Below are 13,525 nucleotides of genomic sequence, written 5' to 3' on the forward strand. Positions count from 1 at the left end.
CATGTGTAAATTTAATTCTGTTACCATACCTAAGTGGTACAGTTCCCAGTATTATTTCTATGCACAGGTCAATTGCACATAATCAGTGAAGAGTATTAGTGACTTTGTGTGTGGTTTTTGTGACTATTCTGCAATTTGATATGACTGACCTGACTCACATTTTTCTTTTGGTATCCTGCGGTACTTCCCACTTATGTTTTTTCCCTCTGTGGTCTTGTTTTATTTTGCTTTGTTTTGTTTCTCTACACTTGCTGTCTCCCGTACTGAGATGGCAGCTCCTCACGCCATCACTGTTTTTCTCCTTTGCAGGGATCAGCCAAAACAGAGGAAGATATTTTGCACAGTTCTCAATCACTTACTAGGTGGCCTTGGGCACTAAGCTTGCAGCCACGTCAAAGCAGTGAGAAAAAAGAGAAAACTGAACTGAACCGAGGAAAATACTTAGGAATGAGAACAATGGCAAAAAACACACATAAGCAGCAAAAAGATCAGAGAATGGAAATCATTGGAGGATAAATGAAATTATTTCCCTAGTTTTTGGATTCACTTTCATGATGAATACAGAATGTGTTTTTTACATTGACATTATACTGAGTTCAATGTGACACCATAGATGATGTTATGCTAAGCAATAATTGTATCAAATTGATTCATCTGGTGTTCCTTTTACCTCTCCATTAGCCCCTATTTTTCATATATGCTTGTATTTTACACCTTCTATTTGGAACCTATTACTGTACCTCCTACATTTTTTTATGGTTAAATGTTATGATGTATGATGAAGTTACCTTAAGATCCACCATAATGGAATGGGTATTCAGTTAGTCAGCAGTTAAAAGAAGCCACATTTTCAATTAATTTATTTTACATAAAAGTTAAATGATGAATAAGGCCTCCAATGTTTTTTCTTTGGTGAATGCAATGCAATTACTTATGTTTGGGATAATAACTGACAGCTCTGAATAAATGAATAAATGTTAAAATTTCTTGGTTTTGATCATTTTCAGGTTAGACAAATTTTGGATTTATTAGACTCACACTTGTTGCTGTTTCTTTATCACCACATTTTGACATTCTAAAAACCAGAGTAATGCAGACCTTTCCTTTCCATTCAAAATCTGCAGTAGTTTTAAGTTGAACCTTTGATACAATGGCCTGTTTTGGAATATAAGTGATTTCTACAGGACACAGCAGGTGAGATTAGACTAATCTGCAGGTGCAGTTTAAATCTCAGATACAGAGGACACAGTTAATGGGGTTCTGTACCAAACGATGCAGATTTAAACCCATCCTAAACTTCAGCTAACCTGATGACAGCAACAGACCCGGTGTTTCCAGGATGCTGGTTCCCCCAGGCTCCTACCTGCAGTATGGTTCTCCTGACCCCCACAGGCTTGATGGACTGACTGAACTGAGCTGAGACGAAAGCAATATATTTGTTTGTCCTTGTTTCTCTTCTTTGACAGAAATATTCAAACTTTTAAATAAATGTTAAGTTATCTGCTTCCTGTTATCTGCAGTGAGCCTTTATACAAACCAACCAGCACCAGCACACCAGTTCCGTTAAGATCTGTTGTAATGCCAGGGTAAATAAACAATCAATCATCCCAACTCAGTTTGTATGATAACATATGCATATGTACATATGTGGATATCCTTAAAAAATAAAGGGTTGCAAAACAGCCAACAAAAAGAACTTATTTGCAAATATTTTTGTTTGGATTTACTACTGTTCCTCTACAAATCTTTTTTTTTTTCTGTTGTTCCAGCTGATGTCCCATGTTCCTTACTGGATGGCTGTTTTGAGATCAGTTCAAAAGTTTAACTGTAAGCATTGTTGGCTGTCGGCAGGAGGACTGTGCAGTCATTTGACACATACTAATAAAACATAGTGTCATAGTGAGTGCTGCATAAAACTTTTATCATAGCTGGGAAAATAAACAACCAGTTGCCCTAACATACTCAACTAGTATATTAATATTCATCAATACATTTCTTTTGTCTCCTGCTCTCTCATACAACATGAACATGTTTTGGTGGATTTCTGTTTATTTACAAGAAAAATAATACAAGGAGAATCAACACAAAGGAATATCACAGTAAGTCATTAGCTAAATATAGCCTAAAACAAAACCTTATGGGAGGATTAATAAGCATATATTGCTTTACTTCTATATGAATAAAATAGCAGCACAAGTTAGTGTACCCTGCCCCCTTGTGGCCTAGAAAGTGTGCAATGCTTATTTAGGGAAAACCCAAAATATTCACTATACATTTAGAAATATGTACTGAATCTACAAAAGAACTGGACTTCTCGGCACTACCTTAGAAAGATCTTAGATCTCTCTCTACATCGTCAGATTCACCCATTTATCTAATTATGTCTCTGAAGTGTTTTTTTCTAAGGAATTCCTCATGCTTTAAACATATTAACTGCACATGAGATATGTTATGTATGATGCCCATATTTCTGTGTTATGAAAGCAGCAAGAGAAGATACAATATCATTCAGCAGTACCGCATGAAAAATATATTCTCATTTACCATCAGTTCTGACCTGAAAGGTGCAATCAGTAATATTTTTCTGTTTCCTTGCACAAAATGACAATCATTTAGGAACAGGGATCACAAGTGTTGCTGATCAGAGCCAGTTGCCCTTGTATGACCTTGGTGGATACAAAGATATTGCACTTTGCATACAGACAGAGCCGGCCTGGCTGTGTTTTGGTTTTGAATGTTCTAAACTCCCATAGCCATGGTGCATTATGCATTTTGTTACATTATGCACCTCATTTATAAAGACACTATACTTTAAAATATCCCTAAAGTGTGTAGGCCATCCTTTCCACTGGAACAAATCTGCATTATCACATATGACCTGATTTGGACCTTGATCGTTTCAATCTGGTTCCTGCAGCATGAATCTAAATGTTCTAGCAATGTCCCAAAATGTTCAAAAATTGGAAGTTGAGGAGGAAAACACACATTTGCTGATGCATTTTCTTGGAGATGTTGCTGAATATTCAGTGAGCCAAAATTTACTGATAGCAATGTTAACACTGTTACTATTTTGTTTTGTTTTTTTCCAAGTTTGTCCATTGGAGTCTTCATTCACAGTCATGGTGATGCCACATTACTGTTCTTTGGTTGATGCATAGCAACAGTTCATGCAAACATTGCCTACAGCGATGGTTAGCTTGGGCAAAAATATTTCAAATAGTTTCCCACTGTGGTCTGTTGTATTAGTGGTAGAAGGAGGAGATGAGTAGGTCCAACAGCAAAATCTGACCAAAATGAAACAGTGGCCTAGACTTTGTTTTGTACTGTTGAGTTTTGATTTTAAAATTCATATTCTGGGTAGGAAGTGTGTCATAGTCATGGTAGGTGTGACCCGGTTGCCTCTCTTGGTTTTGCCGGTCTTGCTGAGGCCAATGTACATGCCAGGGTGTGCAGCTGATTCATAGGCATTATAGTTGTTGGCCAGGAGGTTCTCCTTGAACTTACAATCATCATTGTAATGGCCCTGAGGAGAGGAAGAGGAGGATAGAGAGGGACAGCAGAAAACACATGGTCATTTATCCCGTCAACACTAATTATAGCTTCTCTAATGTGAGAATGTCCTGATTTTCTCTCCTTGGGTTTTGTGACTGTAAGACAACAGAAGAACAGAAGAAAACAAACCTTGAGGCTCAGAGAATTGTTTTAGGAATTGTTGATGGACATCATTTTGCACTTGTCAATGATTAATTGATATAACTAATCAATGTTTATTCAGTAATTTTCAGATTTAGGGCTCTGTTTTAATGATGTGAGTACAATAACCCTCACAAAGGCATAGGTCTGCACAAAAGGGCTGGTTGAATTTACATCTGATTGTATGACGATAGATTATTATCCTCTAAGCCCAAACATGACTGGGTAGAGGTTAGGGAATGATTGTGGTTAAAAGAAACCAACCATTACTATTAGTAAGAAATGGGATGTAAAAAGCAGTCCATCCACCCCTGACCTTACAAGGTTTTGAGGCTGCATAATGGCCACCACCTTTCATGAGTCATAACTTGCATTGCACCAGAGGTCTATGTCAGTTAGATATAAATGCCAGTCCTTTTTAAACATGTGAAGAAAAGTCAAACTTCTTGTTTTCAGTTTTGCTAACTTTGAATTGGTGGCCTGGCCCATGGCAACAACTAGCTCATTCACTCATAAACGGTGGTATTCAAGAAACATGAAACTCAGCACTCTCATCAACTGGGTTTCCAGCAGCAGCACACAGCTATTTTCAGTGAAAAACCTCTGATAAAGCCTGGTTTGGCATTTAAAAAAACAGTTAAAACCATAAAGTACAACTTAGCAAATTTTAGACATATTAGAAACTGTCTCTCTTTGGACGCAGCTAAGATATTTACGCATACTATGATTCTTTTCCATATGTCTTATTGCATTACATGTTGGGGGCAGGCTGGAGAAACAGCCATAAAACCTCTTGAGTCCTTATACAAACAAACTCTAAAAACTCTCCATCACCGTAGGGTACTGGAGAAATACAATGTACTGAGCTTTGAGAATTTTAGATTATTTTCAAATTTGTGCCTTGTTTATCAAATCTTAAATGGGTTGGCCCCTCCTCCACGGTGTGACTTTGTGTATTCTTCTAGAATATCCTCTATACAAGATTGTACCATACCATTTCGCTGTACTGCATTTGGGCAGTCACCTTTCTCTGTGAAGTCAGTGGAATCATAGGTCATTTTCCCATTTTGAGGTTGGGATTATTATAGAGTCATTTCAGTAAGACAGAAGTTTATAGAGTTTAGAGATTACTTTTTGAGTCTGTAATCTTCATGATTTCTTGACCTAGTTTTGAGGGGTTGAGTGGGTTGTTGGTTGTCTTAATCTTAGATTTAATGATGGATTTAAGTTGTTGGTACTGAAAGAGCTGATGTCTCCGTACTTCTGGAGTATTGTAGTATGTTGAAGGTTGTGAATTTATTATTTTCAAGTAGGTGATAAAGGTGAATGATTCCTTTGTGTTGCCATGTGGGAAAATGAATGGGAGTGTTGCCAGACACAGGGTCCGGATCGTACAGGATCAAATTGGGGTATACTTGTAGGGTGTTAATGATGATTTAGTGATTTTGTTAGTTTTCCATCAGGCTTTCAGGGTTGTAGAGATTACTGTATTTTTAAGAGGTTAAGTTTTTTAATTGATTGGGGTAGGGAAGTTAGGTCTGTGATTGGGAATGTTCTAAATCTATCCATGAGTTATTGTGTTTGGGTTGTCGAACCCATTTGATTAGGTATTGTAATTGATTTGCTAGGAAGTAGAGTGAGATGTTTGAGGCTTCTTCAGATTCTGTAATGTTGAGAGTGACATTTTTGGTTTTTTATTCTTCCAATAGAGGTGGCTGGTTAGAGGGTCGAGAGATTTGAACCATTTGTCTGTTGGGGTGGTGGGAAGCATAGAGAAGAGATAGTTAATTTGAGGTAGGGTTTTCATTTTAACTGTTGCAATTCGTCCTATTAGTTAGAGGGGGAGATTTGTCCATCATTTGAAGTCATCTTGAATATTTTTTAATAGTAGGGTGCAATTGAGATTAAAAAGCTCTGACAGCCTGGAGGAAATGCTAATACTCAAGTACTTCATATTTCCAGTGTGAAAGGGGAGGAATGGGTCTTGTGTTGCAGAATCCCACATGTCTTCAGAGAGAGGGAGTATGGTTGATTTACTCCAGTTAATTGTGTAATTTGAAACCACATAGAATTTACTAATTAGATTAAAAATTTATTGTAATTACATGTAGGGTTCTTGTAAAAACAATAACATTTCATCTGCATAAAGACTGTTTTTATGTTGTGAATTGTTAGTCTGAATTCATTTATTCCCTTATTTATTCTTTTATGTTACTGCTTTGTCGTATTGCTGCAGCAAGAAGTTCAATGAAGATGGCAAATAAGGAAGGTGAAAGTGGGCATCCGTGTCTGGTTCCTCTGTGAAGTGTGAATCTCTGTGATGTGATGCCATTTGTGGTTACTGTTGCTACAGGTAAGGTGTAAAGAATTTTGATCCAATTGGTTAATGACTCTCCAAAACCAAACTTACAAAGAGTACTGAATAGAAATGTCCAACTAACTGTCAAATGCTTTTTTGCTGGGAATGCTGGGAATCCATTCGGTCCATATGATTTTTCATGCGATTTAGGGCTTCATTGAGTTCTTCTGGGGTGATTGGTGCATCTAAGCTATCAGCCAGTTCTTTGGATAGTGTGGCTAGGTCCAAGTTGTTTAGAAATGATTCTATTTCTGATGGAGTAGGTTCATAACTGGAGAAGTTGCTGTAAAACGTTTGAAAGGTTTTATTTATTTCCTGTGGGTCCTGGACAGTTTCACCTCTGGACTTAATTATTGATATTATTGATAATTGTTTTTTCTTTTCTGTGTTGCAGTTGATTTGATTGATGTTTTGCCTGTTTCCCATCGTAATGACAGTGACATTTCTTGAGAGTTGTTCATCTCCATAAAGGATGCACACTCTTAATTTATTGGAGTATTAAAGTCAGGGTCTTGAAGTAACAATGTATTGGATCGCCATCTCATGGGGGGTCTTATATATGATTGAATGTTTATGGTGAGAGTGACAGCAGTGTGATCACTGATGTGATGGAATTAATTGTGGTTTCGTGGATGTTTGGGGTGAATGAATAGTCGACCAAAAAGAGGTCAATTCCGGGAGAAGACCTGGACAGAGAAGTAGAACAACAATTATAAGGTCTACAACAGTATAAGTCTTTGGAAATAATAATATTTATTGATTCATTCAATAAAGAAAAAAGGCATGGCAAGAAGATGGGTCATCATTATTGGGTCCACAGATATTAGCATATGTGAATTTTGTGTTGTTTATAGATACATTCATGATGATATATCTTCCCTCTGGATCAATAATAGATGAGTTATGAATCAAGGGTATATTTCTTTTGTTAAGATTATGTGCCTCTCTGTTTACTATTGTTTGCTGAAGAAAATATTTGAATTGTTTAGGTTGGAAATATTGTAGCTCTGAGTTTGTTAGATGTGTTTCCTGTAAGAAGTATATATCTGCCTTCAATTTGATTAGATGATTGATCATTTTGATTCTTTTAGCCTGAGTATGGATGCCACACACATTCCAGGTCACCAGGTTTAGAGTTTGTATGGTTATGTATTAACTCGATCTGCCTAGTAGAGTAGGTTTGTCTGACTCTGAATTTGAACACTTGTGAGCATGGGCAGGGGTGAGGGAAGAGTGGAGATGTAGCTGGATGGGAGATGAGGATGGTAAGAGAGGGACAGAAAAAGAGAGAGAGATAGAGGGACAGAGAGAAGGAACAGGTGTGTGTGTGTGGGGTGGGGGGGGTGGGGTGGGGGTTGTGCCTGCGTGCGTGCGTGCATGTGTGCCTGACAGAGAGAGAGAATGCCTGATTGAGTGTGAGAAAGATCTGCAGTCGTCAACATTAACCCTCCATGATCATACACACAACATAGACAAACAGAGGTTAACACATAGAAAGCTACATTGAGGTGAGCAGACAAAAAACACACAGATAAAGAAAAAATGGAAAGAGCTAGTGGGGTTATTAGAAAATGCATCACCAGTATGCTGCTTAGGGAGGCAGGGATATCAGTAGGAGTAATTTAGCTGTCACAGTAATGTACTACATTCCTGTCTGTTCAGAGGAGCCATGGTGTTGTTTTGGAGTTGTGAAATAATCGTCCATCAATATACAGTTTGTCAACCATGAGGTTTGTGTGCTTTAGGATTCTCTTTTAGGATGGGGTACAGTACTTTTCAACTCTCATTTATTTCTCGTGGTTACTGATCATTGAGTCCGAAAGTTGTGCCCTTCAATTCTTTTCATTTGCTTTTGATTAGTGTCTTTTGTTGATGTTTTTGTTGCTTGTGTACCAAGATGGTGGAAAGTAATGTCTTTGACGATGTCTGGCAGTATTTTGAGAAGAGTTGTCATGAAGTCTTTGATAAATGATTCTGTTTTGTCCGGTGTTCTTTCGGGAATACCTGAGAAGATGAGATTGTCCCACATGCTATGGGTTTGTATGTCCAAAATAGTCTCTTTCAGTTGTTTGTTTCCTTTAGTGACTGTTTGCATTTGTTCATTGAGGGATTTGACAGAGGACTGCAATCCCTGGTTTGTTTTCAGTGGTGCTGTGATATGGATGTGGGCAGATTCCAGACTGGAGCATACATCTTTTATTTCTTTGTGTAGTGGAATGAAGTCTATTTTTTTTAATGCTGGAGAGGATACTGACCTCAATTTCTGTGGTTCCCAAATCATCTGTATCAGTGGATGAGTCTGTTTTCTTTCATTTGTTTAGGTTGTTTTGGGGTGCCAGTGTCAGGATTCATGTCTATGGAAATATTGATCGATGAAGGCTTCTAGGTCTGTTATTTCTTTCACTGGGATGTTAATCTGATGTGTGTTTATGGCAGTAGTTGGTATGTATGTGTTTACCAATTGGATGTTTTGTAGTAGTTCTTTAGAAATACATTTTGCAGAGTTTGAAGTTTGTTTCTAGTGATAGGATGCTGCCATGTTGAATCTCACCTCTGTGAGCAGGTCTTGCCCACTATTGGCAGGGTATTATGGATAATAATAATGGTAGGATGATATTAGATAAGATATTAGGTAAGATTATTATTATTATTGTTAAAAAAATAATACTATTATTAATATTGCGCAATTTTGATGATGAATTATGAATTTACACTACATGTCACATTCACCCATTCACACACACATTCATAACCTGATGGCAGAGGCTGCCATGCAAGGTGCCAACTCTCATCAGGAGGAGGTTCTAATCATTCACACATACACTCACACACTGCTGGCACATCCTTCAGGAGCAATTTGGGGTTCAGTATCTTGCCCAAGGACACTTCAACATGCAGAACCCAATGAGCAATGAGAGCAAAGAAGGAGAGGAGGAGAGAAAGGAAAGTGTAATAACTTAGACATACATAATTGAGAAAAAAAACAAAAACAAAAAAAAAAAACAAAAAAAAACCAAACAAACAAAAAAAAATATATATATATCTGCCGTGGCCCAGCCTGCCTGGCCTCTATAATTATTTTAGTAGGGTTTTTCCTCTACCTCCTGAGCTTGTTGCTTTAATAACACCATTACAACCTCAATATAACGTCAATATATGACTGCCTGATGCTGCTCTCAGGCACACACCCACCCACCCACCCCCACACACACACACACACATACACACATATCACCTACCTACATTAACACACACAAACCTACACACATGCATCTAGTATTAAGCCAAAATTGTATTTATTTATTTATTTTTTGTTCATGTTGTTGTTTTGTCTGGGTTATTGTCTGGTCCTTTTGCTTCTCCCATTTGTACTGTCCTGTGCCATATATGTGTAGCCCAGCAGTAAAGCTCATTCATACTTTGACTCAGCGGTGAGTGAAAACACTATAAAACCTGTTAAGATGACTCTAAGGGGCTGATATTTATGTTAATTGGCGCTGATACCTATTAAAAGGTGCTAATAGTGCTCTATCTGAGACTGTGTTTTGTGATGCTAATAGTTTGTTAACTTGAGCCTAGCCACTTAGCTGGCATGATTATTTGGTGTTACGTGCAATTTATGTTTATTTTATGTTCATGGTAATTAAAGAGGTTAATATTTAGTGCAATCTCTCACTGTTACCGGTGCAAGGAGAGAACATGATTTGAACTAATTAATATAAAATAATATTATTAATTGGTAATAATTCATGGGAGATTAGAAAATGTACATGATTCATGCAGACAGTATGACTGTAATGAGATATGTGGATCTCATCTGGCCTGTCTCTAGGTCAGGTTTTTGGTGATACCATAAAGAAAAAGGGGACGTTACTTCCTGCTGGACTCCTGCAAGACTTCAGATCCCTAAACTCAGAGATTCCCAGTGTGAACTGGGTGGCGAGCCGAACCGAACCACTGGTATTGAACCTGAGATGCGTGCAGGGTTCCTTGGTTTCTCCTTTCTCACGAACTGTGCGGTAGGACTAAAATTAACAGTGATACACTGACATTTGGTCAGAAAAGGGCCCCAACGCAATAAGGACTAACTTTGGGAACAAAGGGTATCTTTTATTTTTATTTTGCTGGCTTTATTATTTTAGTTTGTTATTTTTCATACATTGTTCTCTCCAAAGAACTGTTGTATTACATGTTGACCTTTCAGCTTGAAATAACAAGTGGCCACAAACATTCAAACCATTGTTGTCTGTGTCATTATTGATGTTCAAAATACTGGCTCTTAAAAGCTTAGTGTCTTCTGTTACTGGTCCAGTTATTACTATTGGCTATTACTTACCTGTGCTCTGTTATTACATCGTAACAAGGGTTACATACGTTTTTCTTTTTTATGTTAATCAGTCATCTTGCACACACACACACACACACACACACACACACAAAATCCAGTACTGCAAGTCATAAATGTCACACAAAGCAAGTCAAGTTACTCTATAAAGCACATTAAAAACACACACTGATTAAAGCCTGGAACATTTTTAAGACATGGTTGCGCAAATTAAATTATGCAAGAACAAGCAGCACAGACACTGGTGACATAGAGCAAGTTTTACAGGTCCAAATGCCAAGGAATTCAAATTGGCCTTCTAGGTGGCACTTTCTACCTGGCCACAAAGGAAAAATATGATTTAGTAAAAAGCTGAACTATAATGATATAACTTCATAGGCTATTATAGGCTTTTCTGGGGTAAATACCTTGAACTTGGTGCATTGTATGCTGCATTTTCCTCCTCACTCCGTCATGTCATGCACCCCTCCCTCTCTCCCACGCTGAATAGAACGAAGTGTATAGAACAACTATGCCACCCCTCCCTCCTGGGTCACATCCACACAGTCAAAATAAAAACAAAAAATATACAGTATATTCTTATTTGTTTTTAAGCTCATGCAACATACACCTGATCTCCCAGAATTACCTCAATTTCCCCAGTACTCTCTTTTCATTTATTTATTTTGGACCAGTACTCTGCATCCAGTACACACCTATGTGACATACATGTTCCTGTCATAAAGACTTTTGCCCCATATTCACTCTTTACAGGCTGTCTTAGAGGCCAGCTTGTGAGCTTCTTTCATACGAACTCTCCATCTCTCAGCCTATTCTCTGTGGGATCAGCATTGATCTTTTGCTGTGAAGCCAAACATGGTCAGTGGCCTCTTTACATGTGCCATTATAAGCATGGACCCCCTTTGCCAGGGAGACTTTCCAGTCTGCCTCTGCTAGATTTCTGAGCATGGCCAACAGTGCCCTCCTATTGAATCCTTCACCATTGGCTAGCAACACACCAGGTGTATTTCTGGACCCCTTACCTCTGCTGTATTACTGCTAATACTTTTCTTTTCAAACACCTTGCCCTGTTCATGGTGGAGTTTTGTGGAGAAACCAAACCTCCACACAAAATCTCCAAAAATCTTCCCTGCAGCGATTTTGGTTGCCTTATTTTGAGGGTTATAGCTTAGCAAACTGTGCAAGGGGATCCGTCAAACAAGGATATATTGATATCCTCCTTTACATTTCTGCAAAAGTAAGAAATCATTGAAAACCAGCTGGAGCAGGTATGTGGTAACGATGTTGATGAGGTTGGTCTGTTATGGCCCAGCTCCACACACATGATGAATTGCATGACATTCCCCTGCATATGAAGCCAATAAAAGTGATATCTGATGAGATTTAAATCCCTCTCTACTCCCAGATCACCCATCCCTTCAAGCAGTTTCTTATAGACCAGATTATGGAACTTTTTAGGCGGGAGAAGTTGTGATTGGCTGGCAGTCTTTTGATACAACACACCATAATCATCAATGTGCAGGTTTTGTCTTTCTCTTAACCGATCAGCTGTTTCATTGTTGTAGGCTTGTTTTCCACCCTCTGGACATATGAGATGGTTTGAGATGACCTATTTCAGCACCTCCAGCCTCTCTTAGAGCCATTTTAAAGACTTTCCCCACTGTCATGACTTCATTGCTCTCCTCAGCTAACAGTGTGGAGAAGTTCACAGGACACAGGACACTTGCTTGCAACTGAACAGCCAGAGCAGGGATGCTTGAAAACTCACGAAACTTGGCACACACATCAGAAGGGGTGTATTTTGTTGTCTGATATGGGTCTCGGGCTAAGGGTTGGGCAAGGGGCTCAATAGCGCCCCCTAAAATTTTAATGGAGGAACTGTCCAGGTATGTTTCATCTATATGTATCTATATGTATTTGGTAGGCAGATGTGACATAATGTGACAGCTTATAAAAGCTTCTTAGTGACAATATGCTAAGTCAAACAGGAAGTAAGCCATTTTGAATTTACTGCGCAATTTTTGTGCAGTTGAGTCATGACCACAGGTAGGACAGCTCATGTGCTGGTTTTCATGTACTTCTATATATCCAAGGGCATGTGTGAGAGACCATCAGCATCCCCGTTAGTTCTGCCAGGATTGTACTTGGAGAACTGGAAGTCTGTCTGGAAGTCAGCTTATTTTTAATCAGATTAACAAGCCTTTTTTTTGTTTTTGTTTGTTTTTTGTTTTAGAATTTCAGTTGAGGACACTGACACTGACTACTTAGTTTCTCCCATTTTTTGTTCTACCTGCCATTTTCATCTCTAACTGTTGGATGCTGTCTGTAATGCTGCTCACTCTGTTTATTTTGGGTGCAACTCAGGTAAAATTGGACCCACTCCAATTCACTTACAGGGCAGGTAGGGATGTTGAGGATTCCACCCTACTTAACATGGTCCTGGGTCATCTGGATGGTGCAAAGAACTTTGTACAGCTGCTTTTTATCGACTTCTCCTCAGCTTTTAACCGTATTCAACCTCACATTTTAGCAGATCAACTTACCAGCATCCATAACATTGACCGTGGCTTAATATGTTGGCTGGTTGACTCTCTAACTGATAGATCTTCGAAAGTGCGAGTCAATGGCGTCTTAACCAATGTTCTTTTATCTTCTACTGGCTCCCCTCAGGGGTGTGTCCTCTGACTACTTTTATTTGATTTATACACTAATGAGTGTCAGTGTCATTATGTGGGCAGACACATCATTGAGTTTGCAGATGTCCTTGTGTCCCTGCTGAGTGACAATGACATTGACCATGGTCCAGTGGTAGATGATTTTAGTGATTGGTGTAAACACTCCTTGGACACAACGTGTGTAATCTGAACACTTCTTCCACAGTTACCAAGACACTTAGAACTTCAATTATATGCCTCATTTTGTGCCGAAAACAAAATCAGCTATGCGCAAAACCAGAGCTTACAGTGATAGTGCAACTCACAGCTGTCTCCCTCTCTCCTGTGCATTGGTGGGCAGACTTTTACAGTAATGAACTTATTTAACAGTGCACTGTTTGGCACATCTGCCTGGAGGAAACAGTCCTCTCTGCATCTCCAACATGTCTGGCCACACTCTAGCATCATGTAATG

At 38.6% G+C, this 13,525-nt stretch overlaps 1 protein-coding gene across 1 annotated transcript in view; it reads right to left on the bottom strand.

The window, feature by feature from the left end:
- Positions 1–2,839: 2,839 nt before the first annotated feature.
- LOC137188709 (fibroblast growth factor 4-like) overlaps positions 2,840–13,525 on the bottom strand; it is a 29,098-nt gene continuing 18,412 nt past the window's right edge. The window contains exon 3 of the mRNA XM_067598336.1: positions 2,840–3,523. Coding sequence (XP_067454437.1) covers positions 3,347–3,523 — 177 coding nt within the window. The 3' untranslated portion in view covers positions 2,840–3,346. The remainder of the gene's footprint in view (positions 3,524–13,525) is intronic.

This window comes from Thunnus thynnus, chromosome 9, assembly GCF_963924715.1.
Source record: "Thunnus thynnus chromosome 9, fThuThy2.1, whole genome shotgun sequence".
Classification (NCBI taxonomy): domain Eukaryota; kingdom Metazoa; phylum Chordata; class Actinopteri; order Scombriformes; family Scombridae; genus Thunnus; species Thunnus thynnus.